Below are 24,071 nucleotides of genomic sequence, written 5' to 3'. Positions count from 1 at the left end.
CCGAATTTAAAAAGCCTGGTATACTAGTTGTACTACAATTCTCTTAAGAAAATAAGCGCTTTGATGCAAAAGCTACAAGATCAACGGCGATTGTAATAAGCAAAACCGCCTTATGCGAAACGTGACATTCAAGCCACACGAGTCCGGCCCCCTCGTGTCGTTATCAGCTGCAAACTACCGCGTCGCACGCGTAATTTCTTAGTCTTGCTGGCTCACATCCTCAAAGTTATCCACGAGGTCCGGCACCTCGTCATCATCTTCAGCAATAGTAGTAGCCGATGCGGCTTTGGCGGCCTTTTGAGCAGCCGTGTACGATTCCGCAATCTGCTTAAGATTCGCAAGATTGTCTGGGCCAAGCTGGTTAATAATGCCTGGCAAGAGCTCTTGCAACGACTTGGTCTGGTTAAAGCCCGAGACAGCAAACGTGTTGGACGCGATCGAAGCCTGTACCTTGGGTCCCTGAAAGTGAATCACCTGGCCGTCCGCCTTGAAAAGATTCACCTCTTCTACCCCAGGAATGGGCGTGACCCCCAACTTCTTTAAGGTCGCACCGAGCTTTTTGTCATCGGCCGTCGCGGTCTTGTGAGCGGCTTTGTGCTTTCGGCGTACAGTGCCTTTTCCGCCCGTGCGAACGTCACCAAATTTGGCCGCAAGGCGTTCACGCGCAAGAGTAATAGCGTCCGCCATTTTCTGATGATACTAGCAGGTTACACAGTCAGTTAGCGGAGAAGAAAGCGTTGCTTTGGATGACCAAGTCCTTAGAAGGACGTACCTTTGCTGTAGAAACCCGGAGTTAAGTCGTATCGGCAGCGTAAAAATGAGGCTGTTTGAGTGGAGAGACCACACGCTTTGTAATTTGTAGCCTAAAACGTGGGTGGGCGCTTCTAATTTGTCCGCGCACTTGAACACCCCACTTTAAAGGGTGAGTTCCAGACGCTCTCAACCAGTGGATAAATTCATGCTATCTGATTGGCTATAAAATATCACGAGGGCTGTTCCAGAGAACCGGTACCTGTTTCTCGTAACCTGTTTACGCCGGCCATGATGCAAGATGACTTTCGGCAGATGGTCTCGAGCCGTGAGGCCAAAGTCGCTAAGCAAAGCAGCTATGGAGGGAAGCGCAACTTATCTGAAGCGGATATGGCAGAGATTAAAAAACTGCTTGTGAAAAAACCGAAGAATAAGGACAAGAAACCCAAGCATGCAATGCCAACCGACGCACTTAATCGTTTGTCTCCTCCGAGTCAGTATCGAGATCGAGCGGCTGAGCGACGTAAAGGCACAACAGGAGACATGGCTGAATTAAAAGAGTATCGACACTTGGATATCGAGCAAAGCAAATTCTTGGGAGGAGACTTGGAGCACACGCATTTGGTCAAAGGGTTGGACTTTGCGCTGTTGGGTCAGCTAAAGCGTGAGAAGCAGCAATTGCTTGCTACAAAGCAAAAGCAGCTGGATAATACCACTAGTTCCGGTGTCCAAAAGATGTCAATGCCACAGAATGGCAATATTACATTTAAGACGCGGCTAGGACGGCTCGTGCATTACCACGCGTGTCAAAGCACATTTAAGAACACCGAATCGACCCAGTCGGAGCTTTTCTTGCCTGGAAGAATGTATTATACATTTATCCTATCACGTACGGAAGTGGAAAGTATCCCAGTCAGTGTACAGTGTAGCAAAGAGGATGCTCCCGTGTCTGATGACGTTGTTAGTGGCTTTGTAGACGATTCATTGATTGGTCAGGTGGTCGACATCATGAAAATGAAACAAACTGGCAAATTAAAGCACAAAAGAGTAAACGATCACCATCATTCTCCGGCAGTGCAGCAGAGTGATGGTCTTGGCCACGAGACAGAGATTGCAATGGATGAGACAAAAGCTGCAGTTGATGATGAAGATATATTCCCGGATCTAGAAGAATATGTTCCAATTGATCTGCGGTCGGATGATGCAATTAATGAGAAATTGAACAAAGAAACAATTGCGAAGGTCGGGTACTTTTCAAATTTGAGTGCTGCCCTAACTGAGAAAGAGGACGTGGCACGCAAGAAAGAGAAAATTAAAGAGCGGGCATGGGAAGCGACACTAGAAAATGCTGTCGAGTCACAAAAGAGGGTTGAGCGTGAAAAGGAGCGGAGGGAGAAGGCGGCTAGAATGACGGGTGAAGGCGATGACTACGCAGAGTATCAAAGTATTGGTGCTCTAGGAGGAGACAGCGACAACGAAGATGACGAGGAAACTGTACGGCGTCGAAAGGCAGCAGGACTTCAAAATCGAAAGGATTTGAGCGACCCGGAAGAGAGAATACGTCGGAAAAAGCAGAAACAAAGCAGCAAGCTAGCAAATGCACTTCATAAAATCAACAAGGTACTTAGTAAATGCGCGTGTTTCGTCTTTATGGGTTTTACTGATTTATGTGTGTGTCCGTCTAGATTCTGGCAGACAAGTCAAATAAATAATTACATTGCATAATCGGTGATACAATTTATAACTTATGACAAAAGTAGCATATCGAGCACTTAATTAAGTTTGCAGTAAGAAAAACGCCGTAACTTTCCGTAGAATGACTTTTATGCAGTTGGTAGCAACGTTGCTAACGCAGCTTCCCGACGAAGTTTCTTGGAATCCCGACCAAGACCATTGCAATGGATGCCAACAAGCATAACGCAAGTTGCCTTGAAGCGTGAAGGTTACGGATCAATTGCCAGAATTATGAAATGTGCTATTTTTGCTGTCGCGGCGACGCTCGCTGCACTCAATGTCGCCGCTAATGACACTCCTGCTCTACGAGCGTTGGCTGATGCAAACATCGCACCTACTCCGGATGACGAGTCGTATGCGGAGCCTGGGGAAGATGATTCACCGGACGATGACCAGGAGTGGTACGGTTGGGGACGTCCACGCCCACGTCCACGTTTTCCGAAGTGGTACTGGAGACGTCCTAAGTTTGTACGTCCAAAAAGAAACTGGTAAAGCAATTATTGTTTAAGAGCGCAAATATGCGCAAGGAAGATCATTGCGTTGTTTTACGGCCAATTGGTTCCTTTACCGTTGATTTTGCTAGCGAGTCATAGCGAAGCGTGAGCCGAGAATTTAAATTTGAATAAAAAAGTTCTTCCAAGGAAACTACCATTTTATCTTTAAGTTTCTTACAACTTCGTGCTCAAATCGAAGTATAGACTGATGGTGTACTAGGTCGAAAAAGAACACATTGCTCGGAACGAATGGTCTTCTATATAGGTGTCAACGTTGAAAAAGAATACCTAGCTCGAAACGACTGGTCTTCTGGATAACATATCATAGAAAATTTATTGAAGATAACAAATTTCGAAGTCGGAATCCACAAGCAGCAAATGATCGATTCATCATTACGATCAGAGATTCTAGTGAACATAACCAATTCTGACATTTGTTCAAGCTATATTTCCGGGCTCGATCATTTGAAACACATACAAAAGTCGACTATCGCAAAGGTGAGTATTACAAAATTAAATGCAAAATGGTTTTGCAAATAATTCAATGAGCAGACATGCATTTTCAATAATATAAACCATTAATAGTAAGCAGCCGTTTTAGAAAGCTCTCCACAAGTTGTGACTGCGACTTCCAAAGGACTTTGCATGAAAAAGGCGCAAAACAAGGCCATAACACTTTAAGAAACTTCGGTTGATACACGTTTTGAGCTAATTTACCTTTTTCTATTTAAATTCCAAATTATCATCAAAATCCAGTAATTATGGTAACATACGTGGCACTCACTGTAACAGGTGTCCGTTACATAAGTACTATTTCCTATAAAAAGAGCAACAATAATCATTTCCTATAAGAGAAAATGAATAAAGTTGTACATAATTATTCGATTTATTTATTTTTACTTAAATTGTTCCGATAATACCAAATTAGGTTATATTGATGCAATTACACATTATCTCTATTGATTGGTGGATTAAAGTCTAGATCCACTCCGCAAATCGTCACAAGACACGACTGCGGTGCGCAAGGAGGCGCCAAACTTAATTGATATTGATATAATAAGTTCAGTAGTGAATAGAAGATCGTTACGTAGGAAACTAAATATTTTAATACAGTTTCACTTTTTCTCTGCTATAAAGCATTGGTCTGGACCTTTAGGCTAAAGTCCCTTAGCTTCATATGAACCTTCCCTGCTTTCTAATGTACATGAAATTTCGAAGCACTTCACCTACATGTAAAGTTACTTGTAATGTTACCAGTACTAGTGGAAGGTGCCCCGCTACACTTCGAAGTCCTTTCGATGGCCCACGCACGTTCAATCCAACATGGACATGTTGGATGTGAAAGGAGGAAGCTTTCAAGCCCCTCAAAAAGGTTTTCACGCAACGCGTGAAAGGTTTACTCATTTGTGTGACCTCGAATGGAGAGCGATCAAACAAATGAATTTGGTACGAGGCGGGCCAGCCGTTGGCGCTATGCTGTTCACCCTGAACACAAATGAACAGCACACGGCCATAGCCGAGTTCATTTCACACGAACTCGACGGGGCCCAAGAGAAAGTATCCTTGCTTCACCAGCAAGGCCCTTCACACACAGAGGTGTTGAAAAGTCATGTGCTCAACATTTGGAACTGTTAAGACAGCAGCATTTACATGCTGCCAATGGGCCGACGCTTCCGCGTCGACCCGAAAGCTTAAAGATTGAGATCTTTAAGTGTAAGGCAGTTGAGAGTGACTCCCTTTTGAGAAGGCTCGTCGAATCAGACGACGCCGTTGAAGCTCGTCGTATCAGTGATATGACGATCATCAGTGATGATACGACGAAAGTGAAATTTGGCATGTCCAACTTAGCCGGACGTGCCAAATGTTAGGCCGTGGGGCTCAAGCTTCAATATCCATTAATCTTTGGGTCGTATGAGGTCTTTAAGACACAACTTAGACAATATTTGAGCCGCCACATGCCGAATTCAGGGCTTGAGCCGATCTCCTGGATTTGAAGCAGGGCAAGCGTGTTTTACACGCCTCTGCCCAACATATACGATACCTGGTTAGTTGAATTTTGAGTCATCCAATTGATGAACAAACACAGGTAATTGTGTTTATTAGAAGTCTTGCAGACGGTCCTGTTAAAACCCACCGGTTCCGGCTAGAATTAAAGTTGCTAGACCAAGCGATCTCTAAAGCGGAGCAGGAGGACTTCGGTCTTAATCAGGCTTTTGTTCCCTTTTGGAGACAGAGCAAAAGTCCTAGATCGACTGGAGAGTCGATCGTTAAGGATCTTGCTGCGGTAGCCCAACCACAACTTGAGGCAGTTAAGGAGGACACTCTTCAAATAAAATTTGAGAATAAGTCCAAAAGAATCGGTGTGAATAAGTCCCCAGAAACCAGTTCTTAAAGGTTCCCAGGTACCTTTGAAAGTAAGTTCCAAAGAGAAATTGAGAAAATAAATGTCTAAGTAAGCAATGAGTCAAGTGCAGGCGCTTATACACTTGATCTAATAGCGCCTCCGATGTTAACTTCGGAGATAACTCAATTGCCAACGCTTGATTCCAAACGGTTCTTGCGTGATCTGCGTAGTGGCAATGTCAAGCAGATCTGCGTACTTGTCACAGATGACAACTACGTGACCGATAATCGGAAGGCAATACTATTTCCTCAGAATCAACGGGTTCTCAGCAGCTCATCGATGGACGAAAGTGTCCATGATGAGAAGACTCGGATTAAACGGTTTACGTCCCAATCTTGGGAGTCTTTAAAGACAAACCTTTTATGTAAATATTTAATAGAATTTAAGGATGTGCCCTGAATCAGTACCGTGCGAGTTGCCTAAGGATAAAGGCGCTCGACACAAAATCGATCTGATCCCAGGTTCGAAATACTGTGTCATGAAGCAATAGTCATCGCCTCGTGAACACGTAATAGCAATCGAAAATTCTTTGCCGATCGCTTAGCAGGGGGACATGCGAGCGGGTCAACTTCCCCACATTAGCTCTCCGACCTTCTGTGTGCGTAAAGCAACATTAGGATGGCGGATTGTGCCGATAACACGAAAAGTCGTTATCATTAATAAAATGTCAAAGAGTATTATCTTTTCTTAATGGATCTGATGGATGGATTTTATCAGATCCCTATGTGCGAACAGGATATCATAGTAAGCATCCCATGCAGTGTGCTATGGGAGTGGCTATTCATGCCACAGGGACTTAGCAATGCCCCTGCGGCATTCAACCGATATGTAACTACACTGTAAAGATCAATGCTGGATTTCGCACCGAGTTATTTTGGTGATGTCTTCGTTCATAGCAGAACCATGAATGGAAAGTCGGACGTTGAAGTACATTGTACCCACGTCCAAAAGGTTCTAAAACTTATGCGTAAGCACAAGTTGTATGCAAATCTCAAGAAGTGTATCTATGCTGCAAGCGAAGAGGACCACTTCTTGGGTGCATCGTCGTTAAAAACGCTCGGATCCGGAAAATATCAAGGCGATCGCCGATGGCCTGTATAAGTCTATTTTTATGGGCTATAAAGTTCCTCGGCTTAGCGGCGTACCTGCACGCAATTATGCCGAAATGACAGTACATATTTATTCTTTGTTGAAGAGAAATGTAAAAAGGCCATGAAACGTTGAGTGTCAGCGTTACTTTGAATAAATTAAGTAAAGCTTGATCCGATCGCCAATCCTGGCAGCAGAGACCTCATGGAATGGTCGGTCTTGGTCCGCAAGACCAACCATTTCATGAGGTCTGTGGCGCCAGCGAGTTCGCAATCGGCTGTAAGTTATTGCAATATGATACAGACGGCGCAGAGCGCGTTGTATGTAATCAATCGCGTCAGCTTCAACCAGCGGAACACAACTATCCAGTGCATGACAGGGAGCTCCTTGCCATGAGATACGCACTGGCTAAATGTAGGGTTTATCTCTTGGAGATAGACCATTCATTGTGTATATGGACGATGCGCCTTTACGCACGGTCCACGCCTCTCAAAAACAATGACGAGATGGTTATCTTTCTTCGCGGAGTATAGCTTCTCGTGGAGTATAAACCAGGATGACGTGACGTCTTCGCTGATACCCTTTCCCGCCGGCCCGATTTGATCCGGCTGCGCAAATTGACAGAAAGCAGCAAGGCCACTGTTGCATCAATAAGTGTTCCGCCGTCAACATTGCTCGACGACGTAAGAAGAGCTTATCAAGACGATAATGCTCCGAAAGGTTTAATAGATTACCTTAGATATCCATTCCAATAACCCTTAAAAGAATTGTCGAAATTGTATCGATCCTCAACAGATCGATATACAACACGCAAAAATTTATTGTACTACACTGCCATCCCCACACATTATGACTTGCGATTGCGAATCATGAATGAGTGCCACCGTGCACCAAGAAGTGGTCATCGTGGACGCAAGAAGACTTATCTTAAGATAAGTTAGGACTTCTACTGGCCACGCAGATGACTGTGTTTATAAGTAAGTTGCAAGGTTGGCGCTGTCTTCGTCACAAGTAGTGATTTTTTTAGCTGGCAAAGAGCTCACAATGGTGAATTTGCTGCACTCGCTCATGATCTCTCGCATGAGCATCGACGGAGGGGAGCGCTAGACGAGTGCGTTCGGTGCATGAGCTATCGTGGGAGAAGGAACCTTTCTGTAACGGATCATTCTTTATCAGTACTGATAAAAGTACTAGTCAACCTACACTGATTACAGCGAAAGTGGGGCGCCTCGACCACTTTACGTACACGACGTGCAGAGAAAGGTTCTAAGTAGCTTAGAAGTCCCAGCTACTGAAGCACATTACAAGGCTTTTAGAATAAATGAAGAATAAAACTGTATTAATTTATGAAGATCCTACGTAACGATCTTCTATCTACTACTGACTAAATATATTGATAACAAATTATTTATGGCGCCTATTTGCGCACCGCACATTCGTGTCTTATGACGATTGGCGGGGTTGATTTAAAACTTAGCTCAACCAATTAATCGAACTAATGTGTTATTGCGTCAAACAATATATTTAGTAATGTTGGAACTGTCAAAGTCAAAATTAATAAAGATAATAATTTTGTATTCTTTGTTAATTTTCTATTATAGAATATAATACAAGTTATTCTTCTTATAGGAAAAACTATCTATGTAACGGGACACCCCGTTACATCCCCCTTAATTAACAGTCACAATAGTGACTGATATGGAGTGACAGAGAAACACTATTATGTCTTCCCCTGTAACTTTTTCAATATTGCTTTCTTATTTAAAACTCCAGTTTTATTGCATTATTCGTTTGCGCATGCTGTTGAAACCCGTGCGCGTAGCTTGCAAGTCGAAAAGCTGGCAGCTGTACGGACTCGTGCAGGTGCTGAAAATGCAGAAGTTTCAGTAGACGTGTCTACCATGCGCGTCTACTGTGGATAAAAAGTCACCCCCTACTCCAATTAAAGGTGACTGGTATATGCTAGTCTCATTGCAGGTGGCAGTGTCAACTCCCATTGTAGGTGACTGGGATGAGTCGGCGTCATCGCCTGACTCGGTCGCAACTGTTCAGGCTACTTGATCAATCGGGGCCACGTTCATTAAACTTACAATTTTTAACGTGACGACCAAGGAGGTGATAACGAAGTTCCTTGACACTTCGACAAAGCCTTTTGGGTGCGAAGGCATCCATTGATGCCTCCATGAACAATGATGACTCTGGTGATATCAGTATGCATTACTAGGGACGGTGGTGTTATTAGGATCACCTCGAGAGTAAAAGTAGTGTTAACGTCAGCACGAGCAACGAGAGAGGGACCGCAATGCGCTGCGGTTCGCTCCTGAAAAGAGGCCTTGGTTGTCCTCCAAAGAAAACTCAATTAGTTGGTCTGGTACGACCAACGATCGATACCATATTCCGCTATTCAACTCATCCAGGCTCCTTAAGGACGAAATGGGATACCATCAATGCATTTTTCCGGTATCGGTGGTACACATGTAAGCGGGTAAAGAATTATACTCCTTTGTTCCAAGCTTGGAAAATGTTTGTAGAGAATGTGCAAAACATATAGGCCGCGAGGCCTGGCTTGACAAACAGGACGATTTCCGGGCAAGGTACGAAAAACAGACCGTGGTCGGTGCACGCTACAAGCTGCACCGTTTGTCTAGAGAGGTAGGATAACCTTACCTCTCATGGGGGACTCATGCTCATGCCCTTTAATGGTGCAGGTCATACATACCCTTAACGAGGCATACTCCCTTAACAACCCTCTTGGAGAACCCTCATCTCTCGCGAGATGACAAAGTATTGAGAATGAGCGCAGCAAGCGCTCGTCCTTTGATGGACCCTCCGTCGAGTACGTCCTAACGTCTTATGAGATTCGGGACGTTCATTATAAGTTGAAGACGAGGTTCCCAATTATCATGCGAGGGTAGATACCCTCGTATCGAACGAGATAACTCGTTCAGTCCCTTTTTACACCACGGTGGCTCAGAGTTCACTAAAAAAACGCTCTACCAATCGAATCCGTCAATGGATGTGATGGGGACGAAAAATCGGGCCGCTCATTCGCAAACCGAGTCAACATCGTGACTAGATAATGTCATCCATTAATTACGGGAGCGAGATACGTGCGATCCCGTCGTCCGACTTAGTGAGACGGTTGAGTGTTTTTCCGAAAAATGAAAAACTATTCGCATGTTGCGTGATCACCTGCCGAATGCAGAAAAGTCCAGTACGACTAGTGACACTCGTCAAACGGTCTCTTCTTTAAAAAGAGTATTCTGGCTCTTATGAATCTGTCTTTGACCCGAGTCATTAGGCTTTGGCTCGGGACATTTGCCGGATGCTTAAGTCCGTTTCGGTATAATACGGAGCCTCGTACTGATGGCCCGGGCGGAGACGCCCGAAATATAATGTAGGGTGGGTATTCATACTGCGAGGCAGCTCGATCGTGTACACATTGCCTTGGCGATGTAGTACACGAAACGGGCCGATATACCTGGGTAGTACTTTATTTCTGCCCCATTGTTACTACATGTTTTGGTAGCTTACCGTAGACAGTAGGACTAGATCATTAATATAAAATGAAAGTATATTTGCTCTTCAGTTGCGTCAGAGGTACGTTTCTGTCGGTCCACTGCATCAGCGATGGAATTCTGTACGAAAAACGGATCACTGGCTTCTCTTGTCAGCATGAAATTACCTGCTGACTCTTTTTTTTTCAGTGCGACTGGTTCGCACTACGAAAATATGAATCTCCTCATTATTGAGAGTATTATCGTTCTCGTCAATATTTTTTTTCGATCTGAGTCTTTCAGCATCGTTATCAAAGAGTAATAGCATTATTGTTATAACTGAGTTTGTCGACTTCAATGCTGATTGAATCAACATTAATATCCTTCGCATTGACCTTCTGGCTAATGCCTGATGAGCAAGAGCTAGATTATTCTTTAGTTGAGCGAATTCTCTCCCCTTGAATAAGACTTACTCTCAAACAAGGTAGGTATACGTGAATGGCGTAAGCCACTTACAAAAGGCAATGTTGCTTTGTAGAAGCATGCACTGAATTGTTGATGGCAAATTCTATAATAGGCAAGAAGTCGCTCAAACTTTAAAGAAAGTGGAAGTATCCGCGATGTAACGGGGCACCTTTCACTACAACTGATAAGTTCTAGTTAATCTTACACTGATAACAGGGTAGGTAAGGTGCCTCAAAACTTCTCGTATACAAGAGTACAGGGTAAGGTTTCGATGAAGCTTAGGGCTTTCACTTAAAGGTCTATACTAAGTCTTTAGAATAGAGAAAAAAACAAGCTGTATCAATTTATATAGTAACGATCTTCCATGCCTGGCTTGATAGTCGCTCAAGCGACTGTTAAGGGCTTTGATTAGCCGTGGTCAATTTTGATTGACTCAGGAGCGTCTTGCAATTATACTCGACGCCTTTCCCTTGAAGTCAACAATACGTTATGGCGCTTAAAGCGCATGAAAGCGATACAATCACTGTTCGCTTAGCGACTGGGACTCGTGTCACTGTTCCCAAAGTTCCATTGAACTTAGGTATAACGTTTCTGGACTTTGACAGTATGGAACGCTATCTCGTCCTTGATTTGGATTCAAGATATGATCTCATTCTTCGTATGGCCTGGTTAGAACACCATGAGCCATGGATCGATTGAAAGTCTATAACATTAGGCGCCACGCGCAATGTTCCTAGCAAAATTTTGGAGAGTCATGAACCCACCTTTGCCAGGCAACACAAGCACTATTGGCGCGGATCATTGAATGAGTATGTCAGTGTTTTAGACATTGGCCTGTCTGAGTTAATAAACTCTTAAATTAAAAACATCAATTCTGAACCCGACTCAGCAGAAATATGTGGAACGGCACGTACTCCGTCGAGTGACACTCGATGTAATAACGATTAACTTAATGCTGCAGGCATTGTTAGCCTATGGCCCAGTCATCAAGGGTTTGTTATACCTGATATACGTGGAGTGGCACATCTTAGTCCACCGATTCTTGTCGGCCGAGGTGGCACCATACTGAGTGTCAATAGTGACACTTTTGGTGGTTCGCCAGGGCATTTCGGGTGAAACCCTTCTAATGTACGTGGAGTGACACGTATCGGTTGCTGGACAAGGAAGTTGAGTTACCTAACCCCTTATCGGATGTCAAATTAGACACCATGTGTTGTATAAAAACCAATACAGGCTGGAAAACCCGGGGACGTGAATGTCCCGGCCTCTACGAGGCCCATATTTGTCTCCACTCCAAGACAGGATGGACACGAAGCGTGTATACCCTCACCAAGGGATACGAGTGAGCGATTACATACGCTTGTAAATGGTGTAACCGCTAACATTGAGGGAGAAGTTAGCCTTGCGGCAATCCCTTCGTTACATGCTCTTTTAGAGCTTAACGAAAAGGCTATTGATGAGTGCGGTCGAGCCTTAAAGGCTGGCGACTTATCTGAAATGGTGATCATTTGACCAACAATTAAGTTAAACTCATCGTCACTTCTAGACGAAGCTGTCCTGGATGACACAAAAGCTGCACTTATTGCGCGAAATGAACCATTGATCCTAAAAGATCCAGCGGATCCCTTTTATTCCTTGATTACGGAATTTCAAGATGTAGTATGTAATAATCCACTATCTGTTTTACCTCCGGATTATGGAGATCGTCATGAAATTGACTTGGTTCCGGGAACCAAATACTGTGTCACAAGACAATGGCCTTTACCAAGGAAGCAGCGTGACGTCATTGACGATTTCTTCCGTGCTAAGCACGAGGCTCGAATGGTACGAGAGAGCAAATCTCCTCATTCAACACCGACATTATGTGTCAAAAAGTCAAATGGTAAATGACGCATTGTACATGCTTAAAATAAGCTTGATGCTGTCACTATACCAGCACAAACCCCATGCCTAGAAAGGATGTTCTTCGGAACAATATCGTGGGATGTACAATGTACAGTGCATTGGACTTAGTCGATTGTTACTACCAATTGCTCATGCGAGCTAGCGATATCCCGCTTACAGCGGTTAGCACTCCAAGCGGCATGTTATGGCAGTGGCTGGTTATGCCACAAGGGCTTTCCAACGCCCCGGCAACATTTAATCGTCTAGTGACGCAACTGTTTTGCCCTCATAGAGGTTATGCACAGACTTATTTCGATGAAAGTTTTGTCCATAGTCGTGCGGAGCAGAGTCGGTCGGATATGGACAACCATTTAGACCACTTGCGAGCAGTGCTCGAGTGTATGCGCACAAATAAATTGTATGCCAATGCATCTAAATACATTTTTGGCGCAGACGGAGAGCCTTTTTTAGGATGCTTCATTGGAAAGCTAGGCCTTAGAGCGGATCCCGCTAAGGTAAAAACCATAGTAGATTGGCCGGTTCCTAAAAACCAATAGGATTTGCGTAAGTGGTTGGGTTTCGCCAATTATTTACACAAGTATAGCGAAAATTACGCTGATATGGCTAGGCCATTATCTAATCTCCTTAAAAAGGATACAGAATGGTACTGGACTAGCACCGAAAATAATGCATTTCGAGCAGCAAAGAATAGCCTTATCCATGCCCTTATTCTGGCACTGCCAAACCCAAATTGGCCTTTCAGTGTCGTCTGTGATGCATCAGATTTTGCCATTGGTAGTGCTCTGTTACTTACAGATATTGATGGGCATGAACGTTTTATTGCGTTCGAGTCTAGATGGCTTGAAGCTGCGGAAAAGAACTACCCAGTTCATGACAATGAGTTACTTGCTATGAAGTATGCTTTCGTCAAATTCAGAGTTCATGTGCTCGGCTCTAAGCCGTCTGTGATATACAGATCACGCGTAATTACGCACGGCGACTAAGTCGCCCCACAGAGAATGTCCCGATGGCTATCCTTTTTTCGCCAAATATAACTTCGAGGTGAAGTATAAGCCTGGCAAGCAGAATGCTTTGGCCAATGCGTTATCACGCAGGCCGGATTATGAGCTTTCTCATTTAACGACTATCTCGTCGCCTATTCCTGAATTAATCCGTTCGGCTTACGCTAAGTATGTACAGTATGTAGCTCTGCTACGAGCTTTAAAGAACTTTGATTCGGGTATTAAATTGCGGCACGTTTGCGTGCAAGGTTACGTCGATTTTCTATAGATAACGACCTGTTGCTTTATTGCACAGACATCGCGGACCCTCCGCGCGTCGTTGTTCCTCATGATAAGAATTTGAAGTACCGAATCCTCTATGAGGCACACAATAATGTCTTTGGTGGTCATCTCGGTAGAGAAAAGACCTACGGCTCTATAAGCCAGAGTTATTGGTGGCATAAACTTTATAAATGGGTCAGCACATATGTCCGGACATGCGAAACTTGCCAACGGGTTAAACCCTCGGCGCATGCTGCTGCGCCACTGGCAAGCCTTCCCGTCCCCATGGGTTGCTGGGAGTCCATTAATATGGATTTTGTTTTCTCTCTACCGAAAGCTTTAGCCAGTAACTCCGGTATTGTCGCTTTATTGGACCATTTACGGTCGTGGCCAAGAAGGGCCTAACTTATACGCTCAACCTTCTAGCAAGCTGCGTACACACCCAGTGTATTACGTTGGCTTACTTAAGCCATATTCGGACCCTTCCCACGTGGACTTGAAGGCGCTTGCGCCGAGACAGGCGGTCGTGCCGCAGATTGCTGCATCCTCACCAGGATATTCAACTGGCTCTCCAAGCGAGGCTGCTGATGCTCCAGTGTCGAAAGACGGTCCTGAACCGCCTCAAATGAGCTCTCAACCCGAGCAAGGACCTCACGAAGAATTTGCACCTCGTGCCGTAGAGCATCAAATGCTTCCGCCGAAATTTCGGCCCCCTTCCGCGCTGCTTGATGCGCGGGGGAACCTTCAGTTTCATGTGGAGAAACTTTTAAAGCGACGTCGTCGTGAGGGTCAATACCAGTATCTGGTGTAGTCAGTGGACCCAGTTCTCAAATGAGACTTCGTTTCCACTCCTTGTTTCGTTTGAAAACAAAACGCTCGGAATTTTCCTCATGGAGGTCACCGAAGCCCCACGGGATTGATCACGTAAACGCGTCAAATACTGGCTTCACGTCATTACCTTTGGCGTAAGGTATTGGACTTTGAAAGTCACTCTTAATCAGAGGAGGAGGAGAAAGAGAGTCGTTCGCTCACGCCTTCTCCTCCGGATGAACGTCGGCGGGTCCCGAATTCGTTCCCAGAACGAGGTGACGCTATTGTCTTAATTGCATTGAGCAGGACAAGGGACCCTGAATCCAACATCATTACAAATCCCTCGATGCAGAGAAAGAGCAGGTAATCCTCATAGAGGAAAGAGCTCGTCGTCGAGCTGCCGAGATAGCGAAAGCTAAAGCTCATAGTTAATATAGATTCACTCCGCTTAGTGCGGACGAGCGTCTCAAAGTGATAGCGGGTTATAGCTTGGCCATCTGGATCTCTGGTGACCCGGCGAGGACGCCGAAGGAGATCGCCACCATTCTCTCATCGTCGAGGGAGGTGCTAAGAGTCTGTGACTCACGCTTGATTGTCATGAGACAAAGGAATGAAAAACACAACCGAACGGTTAGCTGTTGAGGTTTTAACCTCAAAGAGGAAATGAAGCGAATGTTGTCACTCAGTGTCAACAGTCTGGTGGGGGAGGGTGTAATGGGGCACACATCGGTCGGAGAACCGTTGTTGTGTTTCATTGACTTTATGGGTAAAATACCCTTTTACCTAATTTAAACTAGTTAGTTACTTAATTCCCATTTATTATGGGCAGCAAATGTGGTCGCCGCCAGATATAAATTTGGCGGCCAAAATCTATTTTAAAATTTAGCTAGGGTAGGGTTTTTAGATTTAAATAATTAAATATAGTGCAGTTCCCGTTTTGATCTTAAAGCGTTAAGTGCTTTCCTGAGGCTTGCGCAATAATGTGAAAGAGATAGAAGCCTTTCTAAGGTATATCCTCTTGGGCACTAGTTTCCACTTGGTCCTATGAGCCCCTAAATTTTTTGAACTAGGATTCCTTAAGCTTTAAAAGCTTGTACGACTCCTTGAGTCGTTAAACCCGTTAGTTCAATAGAACCAAGTGACTCGCTCAGTCTGAAAGTCTTCCTCTGACTCTAGGAGCGAGGTAGCTCCGCTACAATCCCCTTAAGTACACCAAGTGTACTGAACGGGGACTGTGTTTCATTAGGGCAACTTAAGCCCGTTACACTATATAACACGGCTTTCAAAATCTTCTAGAATATTTTTACAATTTAGTTTTTTGTAACTTACACTATTTATCACGAAGCATTAGAGCTTGCATTGTGATCCGGGATGGGTGCCTTTTTAAGGTGGCGTTGCTAAGCACCGCGCTATAGAGAAGAGTCGTCGTGAAGAAAGTGAGCTCCTGGAGAATAGGAAGGAGCAATTCGAGGCATTTTGCACCAATATGCCGGTCTGTTGGATATTTTCCAAACTTTTTCTTGCCGTTTGTGTGTGCACTTCTCCTCTTCGCCCGCGTTCCTTCCGAGAATGTTCAACCTTGTGGCTGGCATTAATTCGTGCCGACTGCTTAAATGTATTGGCCACTGCCTATACATCCACACAATTGATCTCCGTGATAGCGTGTTTGGATAGATTAAAGTATTTATTGTACCGACTGCTAGCTGGAAATCTCGTCAATGAGTCCAAGCCCTTTTGCGAACGATCTCTGCTCCGACTTTTGCATTTGCAGGAATCGGACACTACAGCATACTTTCATGGTAATTGCGTTGAAAAGTAAGAAAGCCTTACGGTGAAAGAATATACGCCTGGTGAGAATATTGTGAATATTGAGCTGAAGAACCTGTCGAAATTTCATCGAATTGCCGCGTATTGTGAGAAATCAATCACTCGGAAGCCGCAACATTTCACGAAGCGTAGGTCTTTTCCGCAAATTTGCGACTGCCTCCGAGCTTTTCTAACGAACAATGAATGAATATAGCTCATGAAACCTTGGATTTGCTTGAATTGACGTCCATGTTGGGCATTTTGGTCGGCCTCAATCTTGCAAAAATCCTTCCTCCTGTGTAAGTACTTGTAATAAAAGACTTACGTCCGACTAAAGGGATTGATCTGCGCAAATTGAAGCTCAAAAACACCGAACGGTAGCAAAATAGAGGCTGCTGATGGCCGAATGCGCTTAGTTAAGTCATTTGTCAATTTTCGAGACACTTTAAATCGTACACCAACTTCGCAAGAAAAATACGTGTATTTAATTTTAGGCAATTAATTACACTCTTATTCTTTCATAAAGTGTAGAAAATGCAGAAGCGAGCATATGTTTGGACGGCGCGAGCGTGCTCAGGGTCTCCAAAAAAAAGCTGGCTCTTCACGGAGTGTGCGCTGACGTGCGCAGACGTTTGTTTGGAGGCTCTACGCTGAGAGCCTCCAAATATTGAATCATTTCATCAGCAAAGGATTTTACAGCTGCGACAGAATTAGCTGCAGTGCTTGCGCTCGATGATAATTTCAAAAGTTTGTCTTCCGTGTAGAAGTCCCTGAACGGATCAAATTTAAGCCTTGCTTCATTCCACGGCTTGGTACCTATGATCCAATAAATGATATTCCGGGTACTAAAAAGGTTATCGCCAGCTTGGTCGAGCCCTAAGCCTGCCAATACGTTTTTCGCGGGCGTTTGTTTCATGTACTCTAAAAAAACACTCAACACCAGCTCTTTGACGATTATCGTTGGCGCTTTTTCAATTGCACTTATTAGCAAAACCGCTGCTCCTTGCTCCGAGTATTTTCTTTTAGCAAAGCTGATCACGTAATTTATGGGGTCTTGGGTCTTTTTGGATTCAAATACAAACTCTATCCAGTGTGCAACCCACCGACCATTTAGCACGCCTAAAGTGAGATTTAGATCCATGAGATTGAGATCCATGAGCGCATTTTTTAAATTTTTCCAGTGTCTGTAATACATAGTTATCACCATCGACGCAATTCGGGGATCAATCTCTTTTGCTACATCTATCACTTGACGCACCCCTCCATATTTTGTTTCCAACTTCTGCAGAATGGTATTTTTCACATTGAAACCACGATAATTAATGTATGACAGATAGATCCAACTAAGCGGCGTTCTGAAGAATGCGTCTTCTTTGACAGTGTCAAGCAGCAAAAACTTTTCAAATTCAATTGGTGTAAACTTTACAACATCCATCCAGTGCTGAAATAGCGCATTTTCCAATTGCTTAAGTTTCCCGTATAAATTTCCAGACGGTTCTTCTTTCAATGCTGCTTCAAGCTCTTTCGTGAACTCTAAATTATCTCTCTCAACAAGCAACTTATCAACCAAGATGCGATACGGTTTCTCCCCATTACTTTCTGCTAGAAAACACCATGCTTCTAGAGAAGGAGATCGCACAAGCTCCTTAACCGAGAGGTGAACAAGTTCAAACCTCCCCAATTGCAAAATTGCCGGGTAAAAAGTAGGGCTGTCCCAATACTTACGTGGTATCATGCCCAACAACGTTTTACCAATACCCTTAACGTTTTTAAGACGATCAAGCAACATTTGTCTATTATCCACGTAGGCCTCCATCAGCTTGTCACGCAGGATATTGTAGTTCTTATTATGGTATTTATCAAGAAACTTGACAAAAAGCTGGAACATCGAACTCGTCAAAAAGTCGGAGTGTGTCGCGTCAAGCCTTAACATATTGTACACTTGTTCTTGCGATTTCGCCTTCCATTCTTCCATCAAAAGTTCCCACATATCTTTTATGTGTTGATCAATAACAAGTCTACCAGCTCGAACATTCAAACTCGTAGCGATGATGCGAGCTCGATCAAATTCAGAGAATTGAGCTTTGAATGCATTAAACAGTTGCACAGATTGTTGGTACATCTCTTCGATTTCGGCTTTCGAGGCAGAATTTTTGGTCCCCACCCTCCAATCATCAAATAAGGATATTTTGGTCCCCATCACCCAATCATGCAAGGCATCTTTAATTAAGTTGACAAACTCAATCTCATTTTTGACGAGCTGACCGTTGAGACCGCTTTGAATATTTGATAGAGCAGTTTGGAGTATCTCGCTAATTGAATTCATGTCACCTGGAGCCCTTTCCTCAAAGTGGCTCCTTGATTCCTCCCCTTTTGTTGACTCATTGACAGCGTAGGATACCGACATCCCTCGCACCCGTACAGCCTCGTTGCATGCATGCAGAGCGAGACTGCATATCAGTATGAACGAGCCCCAACGCGCTTTGACCATTGCTTTAGTGGTGGCGATGAATTCAATTTGCAATTTACAAAAACCAAGATTTTAGACCTTAAAATCGCAAAATTATGTTTTTTACATCACGACAAAAATGCCAACACTTTAGAATGGCCGCTATTTGGTTCCGACGAGTTCGAGTTGCCCATCTGTCGCAATTGCTGGCTAGTTCCTCAATTTCTGGAGATGCTGGAAAACTTGCGTTTTTGCTGATCTTTTCTCGCTCTGTATGTAAGGAGGTGGACGATGCTTTTATTGATAAAGATGCAATGGAAATGCATCTTAATGCGCTGAGCGGAGAAATGGTAGCTTTAATTGGTAAAATCGTGCTCACTAAAATAAATCAGAATGCACGCGTGGCTAGTCTTCATGGGAAAGCTTCAATGTCCTTAAAATGAGTGGGTTGGACGAGCAGGTCTATCCCTTGCGTCATTGTTTGCTTAGGAAAAGCTATGCTTTTGGAAGCCTTCTATACGCGTATGTGCTAAGTCTTAACAAAATTTATTGGAGTCGCTTCATATCCGATTCCTGCTCACTTAGAAGAGACCTTGTGTTTTGTAGCTAAAAAGCTGCTTAAGACACAAAATACTTGTCAAAATGTAGTTGCTGCCAAAGAAGACGAAGTGAGCTATGCGCTTACAGATGTCATTTCAGCATTTTGTTGGGGAAGAGAATCCTCAGGAGTCTCAAGCTCTAGGTGAATTCATATTATACCTGGGCTCTCATCCCACGCTGGCAAATTGGTCGCTCACTTTGAGTTCTGAATGGTCGTTCAAAATGGACTTGTCGCGGGGCGAGCTCGTTTCTTTGCAACATGATGCATTTGTACAGCTTTTTAAAGTCATGCTGAAGCTATGCCAGTTTCCATCAGGAAGTGCAGAGGAAATGGATGCATTGGAGCTCGACGACCTCAGAGCTTTTCGAAAAGGCCTCCATGGTGTCACGGAAGTCTTCATATCGATTTTGTCGCTTCTAAAAGAGCAATATCTTGCTCATTTACTTTCTCTGTTTGTGACGACACGACCAAGTGATTGACAGAGTATTGAAGTTGCAATTTTGCTGTTTCTTTAGCTGCTGATGAAATCAAGAAAAAGCTTTCTACTCACACCCCAGAGCTTGAGAACATGATGCTTTAAATGATATTAACTGTTTTGTCAACAACATTAAACACGCACACACTGGTGATTGCGACAGCCTCTCGGCTACTGGGCCAGTTTAGTGCCTGGATCAATGAAAAGGTCTTGGTAATCGGAGCTGTATTACAACGAATGCGCTCGGATTTGATGCAAGTGGTTTAAATGCTGCCAAGAGTTTTACGCAAGTGTTAACAAGCTGCCCCAATTGTCTTGCTGAAATGCATCCTAACATCCTTGTGGCTAGCGTTCAGCAATTTGATTTGCTTAACCACGAAATGATGCCGATCGAGGATCGATTATATGTTAAAGAGGGACATGTCCGCGGCGCGGCTGTCTCGCCTCATTGCTTGATAATTATAAAGACTGTGCTTTCTGACTCGTTGACCCGTTTAGATCAAGCGTTGGAAGAAACAGGGGCCCATGATGTGGCTGTAGCTAGTATTGTTTGCAGCGAACTACAGGTGTTTGGGAAGGTGATGCGTTTTGTGGATCGTAAAGCTAATTTAAACTCACTTGAATCCCATACACAACGATTTGAAGCCAATGAGGCAGTGATTACATCGTTGTTTGTGCTGTATGGATGGTGTTTGCAGACTCTCATGCAGGACATGGCACCTGAGCTTGGTGGCATTGCGACTTCAATTGTACGAGTGTTTGAGCAGCGACGGTTTGTCGCCCGAGTGTGCTTCTGTAGCTGTTGATGTATTTGCGAAGGATGCAAGCGCTGAGATTGTCGAGAGTTTTTTTGTGGTTTAATGGGTGCATTGAGTCAATCGGCCTTATTAATTTTTCACACTTCATTTTTTTAATCGCTTCACCAGAGGTACTGCGTTCATTCCTTGAATTGTCTTGCCGCTTTCTGCACCTATGGCCTGCTGCAGTCCTCTGTACTGCCGAATTTCCATTCCTTTTTTAACTCAGCTTAGCCTGCATGGGCAATCAGGATCGTCCCTTGACGAATGCAATTGTATATTCTTAATCTTTTTGCTGAACGAAAGCGCGTTCAAGTTCGATTTATTTACTTCAACGATTAACGCTAGTGTACTGGATGCTATAGAAACCAAATATGGACCAATCGTCTTATTGAAGCACTTGCTATAAAGTGTCCCAATACTCTCTTTGACTCGCTCTCAAAACTGATGTACGCACTACTGACAACATTTACTGGCAATAAGCGAATCCAATAAGTGCTAAGGCAATCGTTCTACGACGTCTCGGACTTTAATGAGAAAAAGCTGAAAGAGCTCTGAAAACCAACACGTTTTTCTACGAATAGTACCCAAAAGGAAGTGCAATCAGTCGAAAAGAAATTGGAAAACGTCTTCTTACACTAATTTTACTTGTGTGTGCAGGTCCGAGAGTTGACATTCCTATAGATTCTCATCTGTCTTGCTGCGACGAGTGATAACTTGACATTACTTTGCTTAGGCGTCTACGCTGTTTTTACCATTCAATAATAATTCTTTCATTCATAGTCGCTAATTTGACATTTCAATTGATTTAAACGTAACCGCTGTTAACTCCTTCCTACAAACCTTGGCGAAGTCGGCGCAACAAGCCACGAAAACAGCGCTCGGATAGTTTGGAGCAAGTCGAAGCCACGTTTGCAGCACTTGCTGTCGGTCTTGAGGTCGTAAAGGAGTCACACTAATGTGTCGCTCGCATGAATGTCCTATATTTCAACACACCTACCGTCGGTAAATATCAATCTCCATTATCAAATTGCTCGTGAATGATATGAGCGAGCCACGTACCCAAGTGCGTGTGCAGGCCTGCAAAACCGAAAGTAATCCGATCAATCGCGTTTTATACACTTCATTTCCAGAAATCAGAAATGAGTCTGCCGTACTGTTGCCGCAAACATGCGGTAGGATTTGCCCTTGCCATAGAATTTGGCACCTAAAGTCACGTCGAGAGTCTATAGCAATGTGCATCCATGAACACCGATCTCCTTGTGCTATATAGTATTGCCACGTACTTTGCCACCAACTGCAAGAAGAATTGGCGACGTCTCGTCCGAACGATCATACATGCAAGTATAAAGGATGAGTAAAGATCATTCATTTAAACATTGTCGACTATGTAATTAAATTCACATGCGCAACTGGTCCAAAATATACTTCGGAAGCTCCTTAGCTTCGGCTGCCAACTCATTCTCGGCGCATTTGCCCGTTATGAGCATCGAGAAGGGATACGGGCAACTATACTCACCAGGGACTAAAAATTGCTCGATTTGCGGCAAAGATAATGCCACCATGGCCACTACAAAGTCGCAAGCTTCCGCCTCGCGTGCAGATTCCCATGCGTCAGCCGAATATTTTCGATGAATTTCAGACATCGCCTCACAAGCGTAAATCTACCGCCTCTTAGGTGATTACAATTCGTTGCACATTGACCCAGACGTAGCCCCGAGTGTCAATTACAAGCAGCCTGTTCCCCATGGTCTATGCTCCATTGGCGAGGCTAGTCGTGCAGTGCACAAGCATTTCTGTGATGACGTCGCCGAACGCTTCAATTCGATTTCTGTGCGAGACCATTCAGATTCGCGTATGGAGTATAGGCAATGGCAAAGTTCTTTTTTTAAGCCCTGTGGCGAGTTTTCTTACGCTTCCTCACGCTTCTAAGAGCATTTTTTGTGATTAATTACTTTTAAATCTAATAAAAGTCCTTAATGTCAAGTTTCTCAAAGCATGTTCGACTCTTCGTGCTCGCTGGCTCCGTCTCAGGCATAACAAGCGTGGCAGTTCGTCATTTGTTTGATACTACTTGTCAGCGGCTGCAGGTGTTCCCAGCGCACTCCCGCTGCTTCTTTCATTGCATCCAGCGAACCGTCCAGAGAGAGACGACGCGTGGCTTGTTTAAGGCTTCTTACTCCATTCTAAAGTCAGGGAGTGTACAAAGCCATCATCTTTACCACATCGTCCACGCTTCGTAATAACGTGCTTCCTTTCATTCCACTGCTTCAACCTGTGCTCATCCCAACAGTATTGTCTTTAATTGCTGGAGAGATAGATGGTGGTGCCAATGCCATCCTGGTGGTAAACTGGAGAGCTCGTACGAAATCGATTGCAAATGCAGCTTGAGAACCGATTAGAGAGACGGCAGTACCGAGGTGCTTATCACTGCGTTATTTAAGTGATTCGTAAAGAGGGCATGTTGGCTTTGCGAAAAGGTCTACCACTGTAATTCGAGACTTACTAGGTGTTGTCTTTGCGAAGCATTTTCTTGTTAAGTGTAACGGTATCGTTACTTGAAATTAACAATTAAAGGTTTTAAATTAATATATAATCTAAAAGGTAGATAAAATTTGGAGAATATTACTTAATATGGTAATATTCTAAAAGCGTATCCATTGGTAGTTACAGGCCATTATATCTACTTTCTCCGCAGTCCAGTCAACGCTGGCGCGCGCATAGAGAAAGACAGATAAGACTTTTAGTACATGCTTTATATTACTTTCTAATCAAGTTAATATTAAGTAGATAGACAAGAAGAACTGAATTATAATAATACAGTTTTTAATTATCCCTCTTTAAAGCAAGTGTTTTAAAGAGAGTCTTCCCCCCTGCACGTACTAGTTACGTAGAGTGAGGCGAGGCACCAAATGTAACGGGCTAAAGTTGCCCTAATGTTACACAGTTTCGTTAAGTACACTTGGTGTACTTAAGGGGATGGTCAATTACTAAATAATAGTAATTAGGTCCAACATTCGGGTGTGGTGCACATTTGTGACCAACCCTTGTGGATGTGATGCGCATGGGTGCCTCCACATTAGGAGGGATGACGCCCAGCGTCATCCGTTACGCGAGGTATCTATAAAGATACGCTCGCAATACATATTAAATGATATCTATAGAGATAACATTTTAATTGGTAAAAAAATGTATTTGTATTTAATTCTATTAGATATAAATCAGTCTGAATACTACTTCCTTCTTGGTAAGTGCGCACCAGGAGACGGATTACCGCTCCCGTGACGACACTTTATCAGAGTTCTTAGTGTGTTGGGTGAGTCGCTTGCGCGCCCACCACAAGTACCTCACTGCACGCAAGAGAAGCAGGTTTAACCGCTTCCTCGCTGTGCTAGGGTGTGTGCTTAAGTAGAGCGTGGCCGCATTACGACGTGCCCGCCTACACTTGGTAGCACTAGAAATCCTTCCCACGACCCGCGTCTCTGCGTGTGTACGTGAGGATGAGCCTCAATATATATTAGGCTCATTTTCCC

The 24,071-nt window shown here is 44.0% G+C and overlaps 8 protein-coding genes across 8 annotated transcripts; 5 read left to right on the top strand and 3 right to left on the bottom strand.

The window, feature by feature from the left end:
* Positions 1 to 198: 198 nt before the first annotated feature.
* On the bottom strand, positions 199 to 687 carry CCR75_000166 (uncharacterized protein; the record flags this gene model as incomplete). The annotated part of the gene is made up of 1 exon (XM_067958274.1): positions 199 to 687. One exon carries the CDS (start codon positions 685 to 687, stop codon positions 199 to 201), a length of 489 nt encoding a protein of 162 aa, XP_067819636.1.
* A 354-nt stretch (positions 688 to 1,041) lies between these two features.
* On the top strand, positions 1,042 to 3,077 carry CCR75_000167 (uncharacterized protein; the record flags this gene model as incomplete). The annotated part of the gene is made up of 3 exons (XM_067958275.1): positions 1,042 to 2,370; positions 2,566 to 2,952; positions 2,994 to 3,077. The coding sequence occupies 3 exons, from the start codon at positions 1,042 to 1,044 to the stop codon at positions 3,075 to 3,077; spliced, it is 1,800 nt and encodes a 599-aa protein (XP_067819637.1).
* Positions 3,078 to 16,817: 13,740 nt separating this feature from the next.
* On the bottom strand, positions 16,818 to 18,707 carry CCR75_000168 (uncharacterized protein; the record flags this gene model as incomplete). The annotated part of the gene is made up of 1 exon (XM_067958276.1): positions 16,818 to 18,707. The coding sequence occupies one exon, from the start codon at positions 18,705 to 18,707 to the stop codon at positions 16,818 to 16,820; it is 1,890 nt and encodes a 629-aa protein (XP_067819642.1).
* A 113-nt stretch (positions 18,708 to 18,820) lies between these two features.
* On the top strand, positions 18,821 to 19,846 carry CCR75_000169 (uncharacterized protein; the record flags this gene model as incomplete). The annotated part of the gene is given in 5 exon segments (XM_067958277.1): positions 18,821 to 19,095; positions 19,126 to 19,187; positions 19,200 to 19,333; positions 19,353 to 19,737; positions 19,782 to 19,846. 5 exon segments carry the CDS (start codon positions 18,821 to 18,823, stop codon positions 19,844 to 19,846), a joined length of 921 nt encoding a protein of 306 aa, XP_067819643.1.
* Positions 19,847 to 20,064: 218 nt separating this feature from the next.
* On the top strand, positions 20,065 to 20,602 carry CCR75_000170 (uncharacterized protein; the record flags this gene model as incomplete). Its single annotated transcript, XM_067958278.1, has 2 exons — positions 20,065 to 20,526; positions 20,561 to 20,602. 2 exons carry the CDS (start codon positions 20,065 to 20,067, stop codon positions 20,600 to 20,602), a joined length of 504 nt encoding a protein of 167 aa, XP_067819756.1.
* A 203-nt stretch (positions 20,603 to 20,805) lies between these two features.
* On the top strand, positions 20,806 to 21,033 carry CCR75_000171 (uncharacterized protein; the record flags this gene model as incomplete). The annotated part of the gene is made up of 2 exons (XM_067958279.1): positions 20,806 to 20,853; positions 20,887 to 21,033. 2 exons carry the CDS (start codon positions 20,806 to 20,808, stop codon positions 21,031 to 21,033), a joined length of 195 nt encoding a protein of 64 aa, XP_067819755.1.
* A 4-nt stretch (positions 21,034 to 21,037) lies between these two features.
* CCR75_000172 (uncharacterized protein) lies at positions 21,038 to 22,360 on the bottom strand. Its single transcript, XM_067958280.1, has 3 exons — positions 21,825 to 22,360; positions 21,696 to 21,764; positions 21,038 to 21,618 (listed from the first exon to the last, which is right to left on the bottom strand). Exons 1-3 carry the CDS (start codon positions 21,876 to 21,878, stop codon positions 21,535 to 21,537), a joined length of 207 nt encoding a protein of 68 aa, XP_067819738.1. The 5' UTR covers positions 21,879 to 22,360; the 3' UTR covers positions 21,038 to 21,534.
* A 157-nt stretch (positions 22,361 to 22,517) lies between these two features.
* CCR75_000173 (uncharacterized protein) lies at positions 22,518 to 22,929 on the top strand (the record flags this gene model as incomplete). Its single annotated transcript, XM_067958281.1, has 2 exons — positions 22,518 to 22,702; positions 22,731 to 22,929. 2 exons carry the CDS (start codon positions 22,518 to 22,520, stop codon positions 22,927 to 22,929), a joined length of 384 nt encoding a protein of 127 aa, XP_067819754.1.
* Positions 22,930 to 24,071: the final 1,142 nt, after the last annotated feature.

Source organism: Bremia lactucae, linkage group LG18 (assembly GCF_004359215.1).
Source record: "Bremia lactucae strain SF5 linkage group LG18, whole genome shotgun sequence".
Lineage (NCBI taxonomy): Eukaryota > Oomycota > Peronosporomycetes > Peronosporales > Peronosporaceae > Bremia > Bremia lactucae.
This window is presented reverse-complemented; position numbering and strand designations above follow the sequence as displayed.

Coding starts and splice junctions, on each gene's coding strand:
- CCR75_000172 (XM_067958280.1), bottom strand. CDS start 21,878: ATGTATGATCGTTCGGACGAGACGTCGCCAATTCTTCTTGCAGTTGGT. Junction 21,765..21,824: donor TTCTTGCAGTTGGTGGCAAA/GTACGTGGCAAT, acceptor ACATTGCTATAG/ACTCTCGACGTGACTTTAGG. Junction 21,619..21,695: donor ACCGCATGTTTGCGGCAACA/GTACGGCAGACT, acceptor TCGGTTTTGCAG/GCCTGCACACGCACTTGGGT.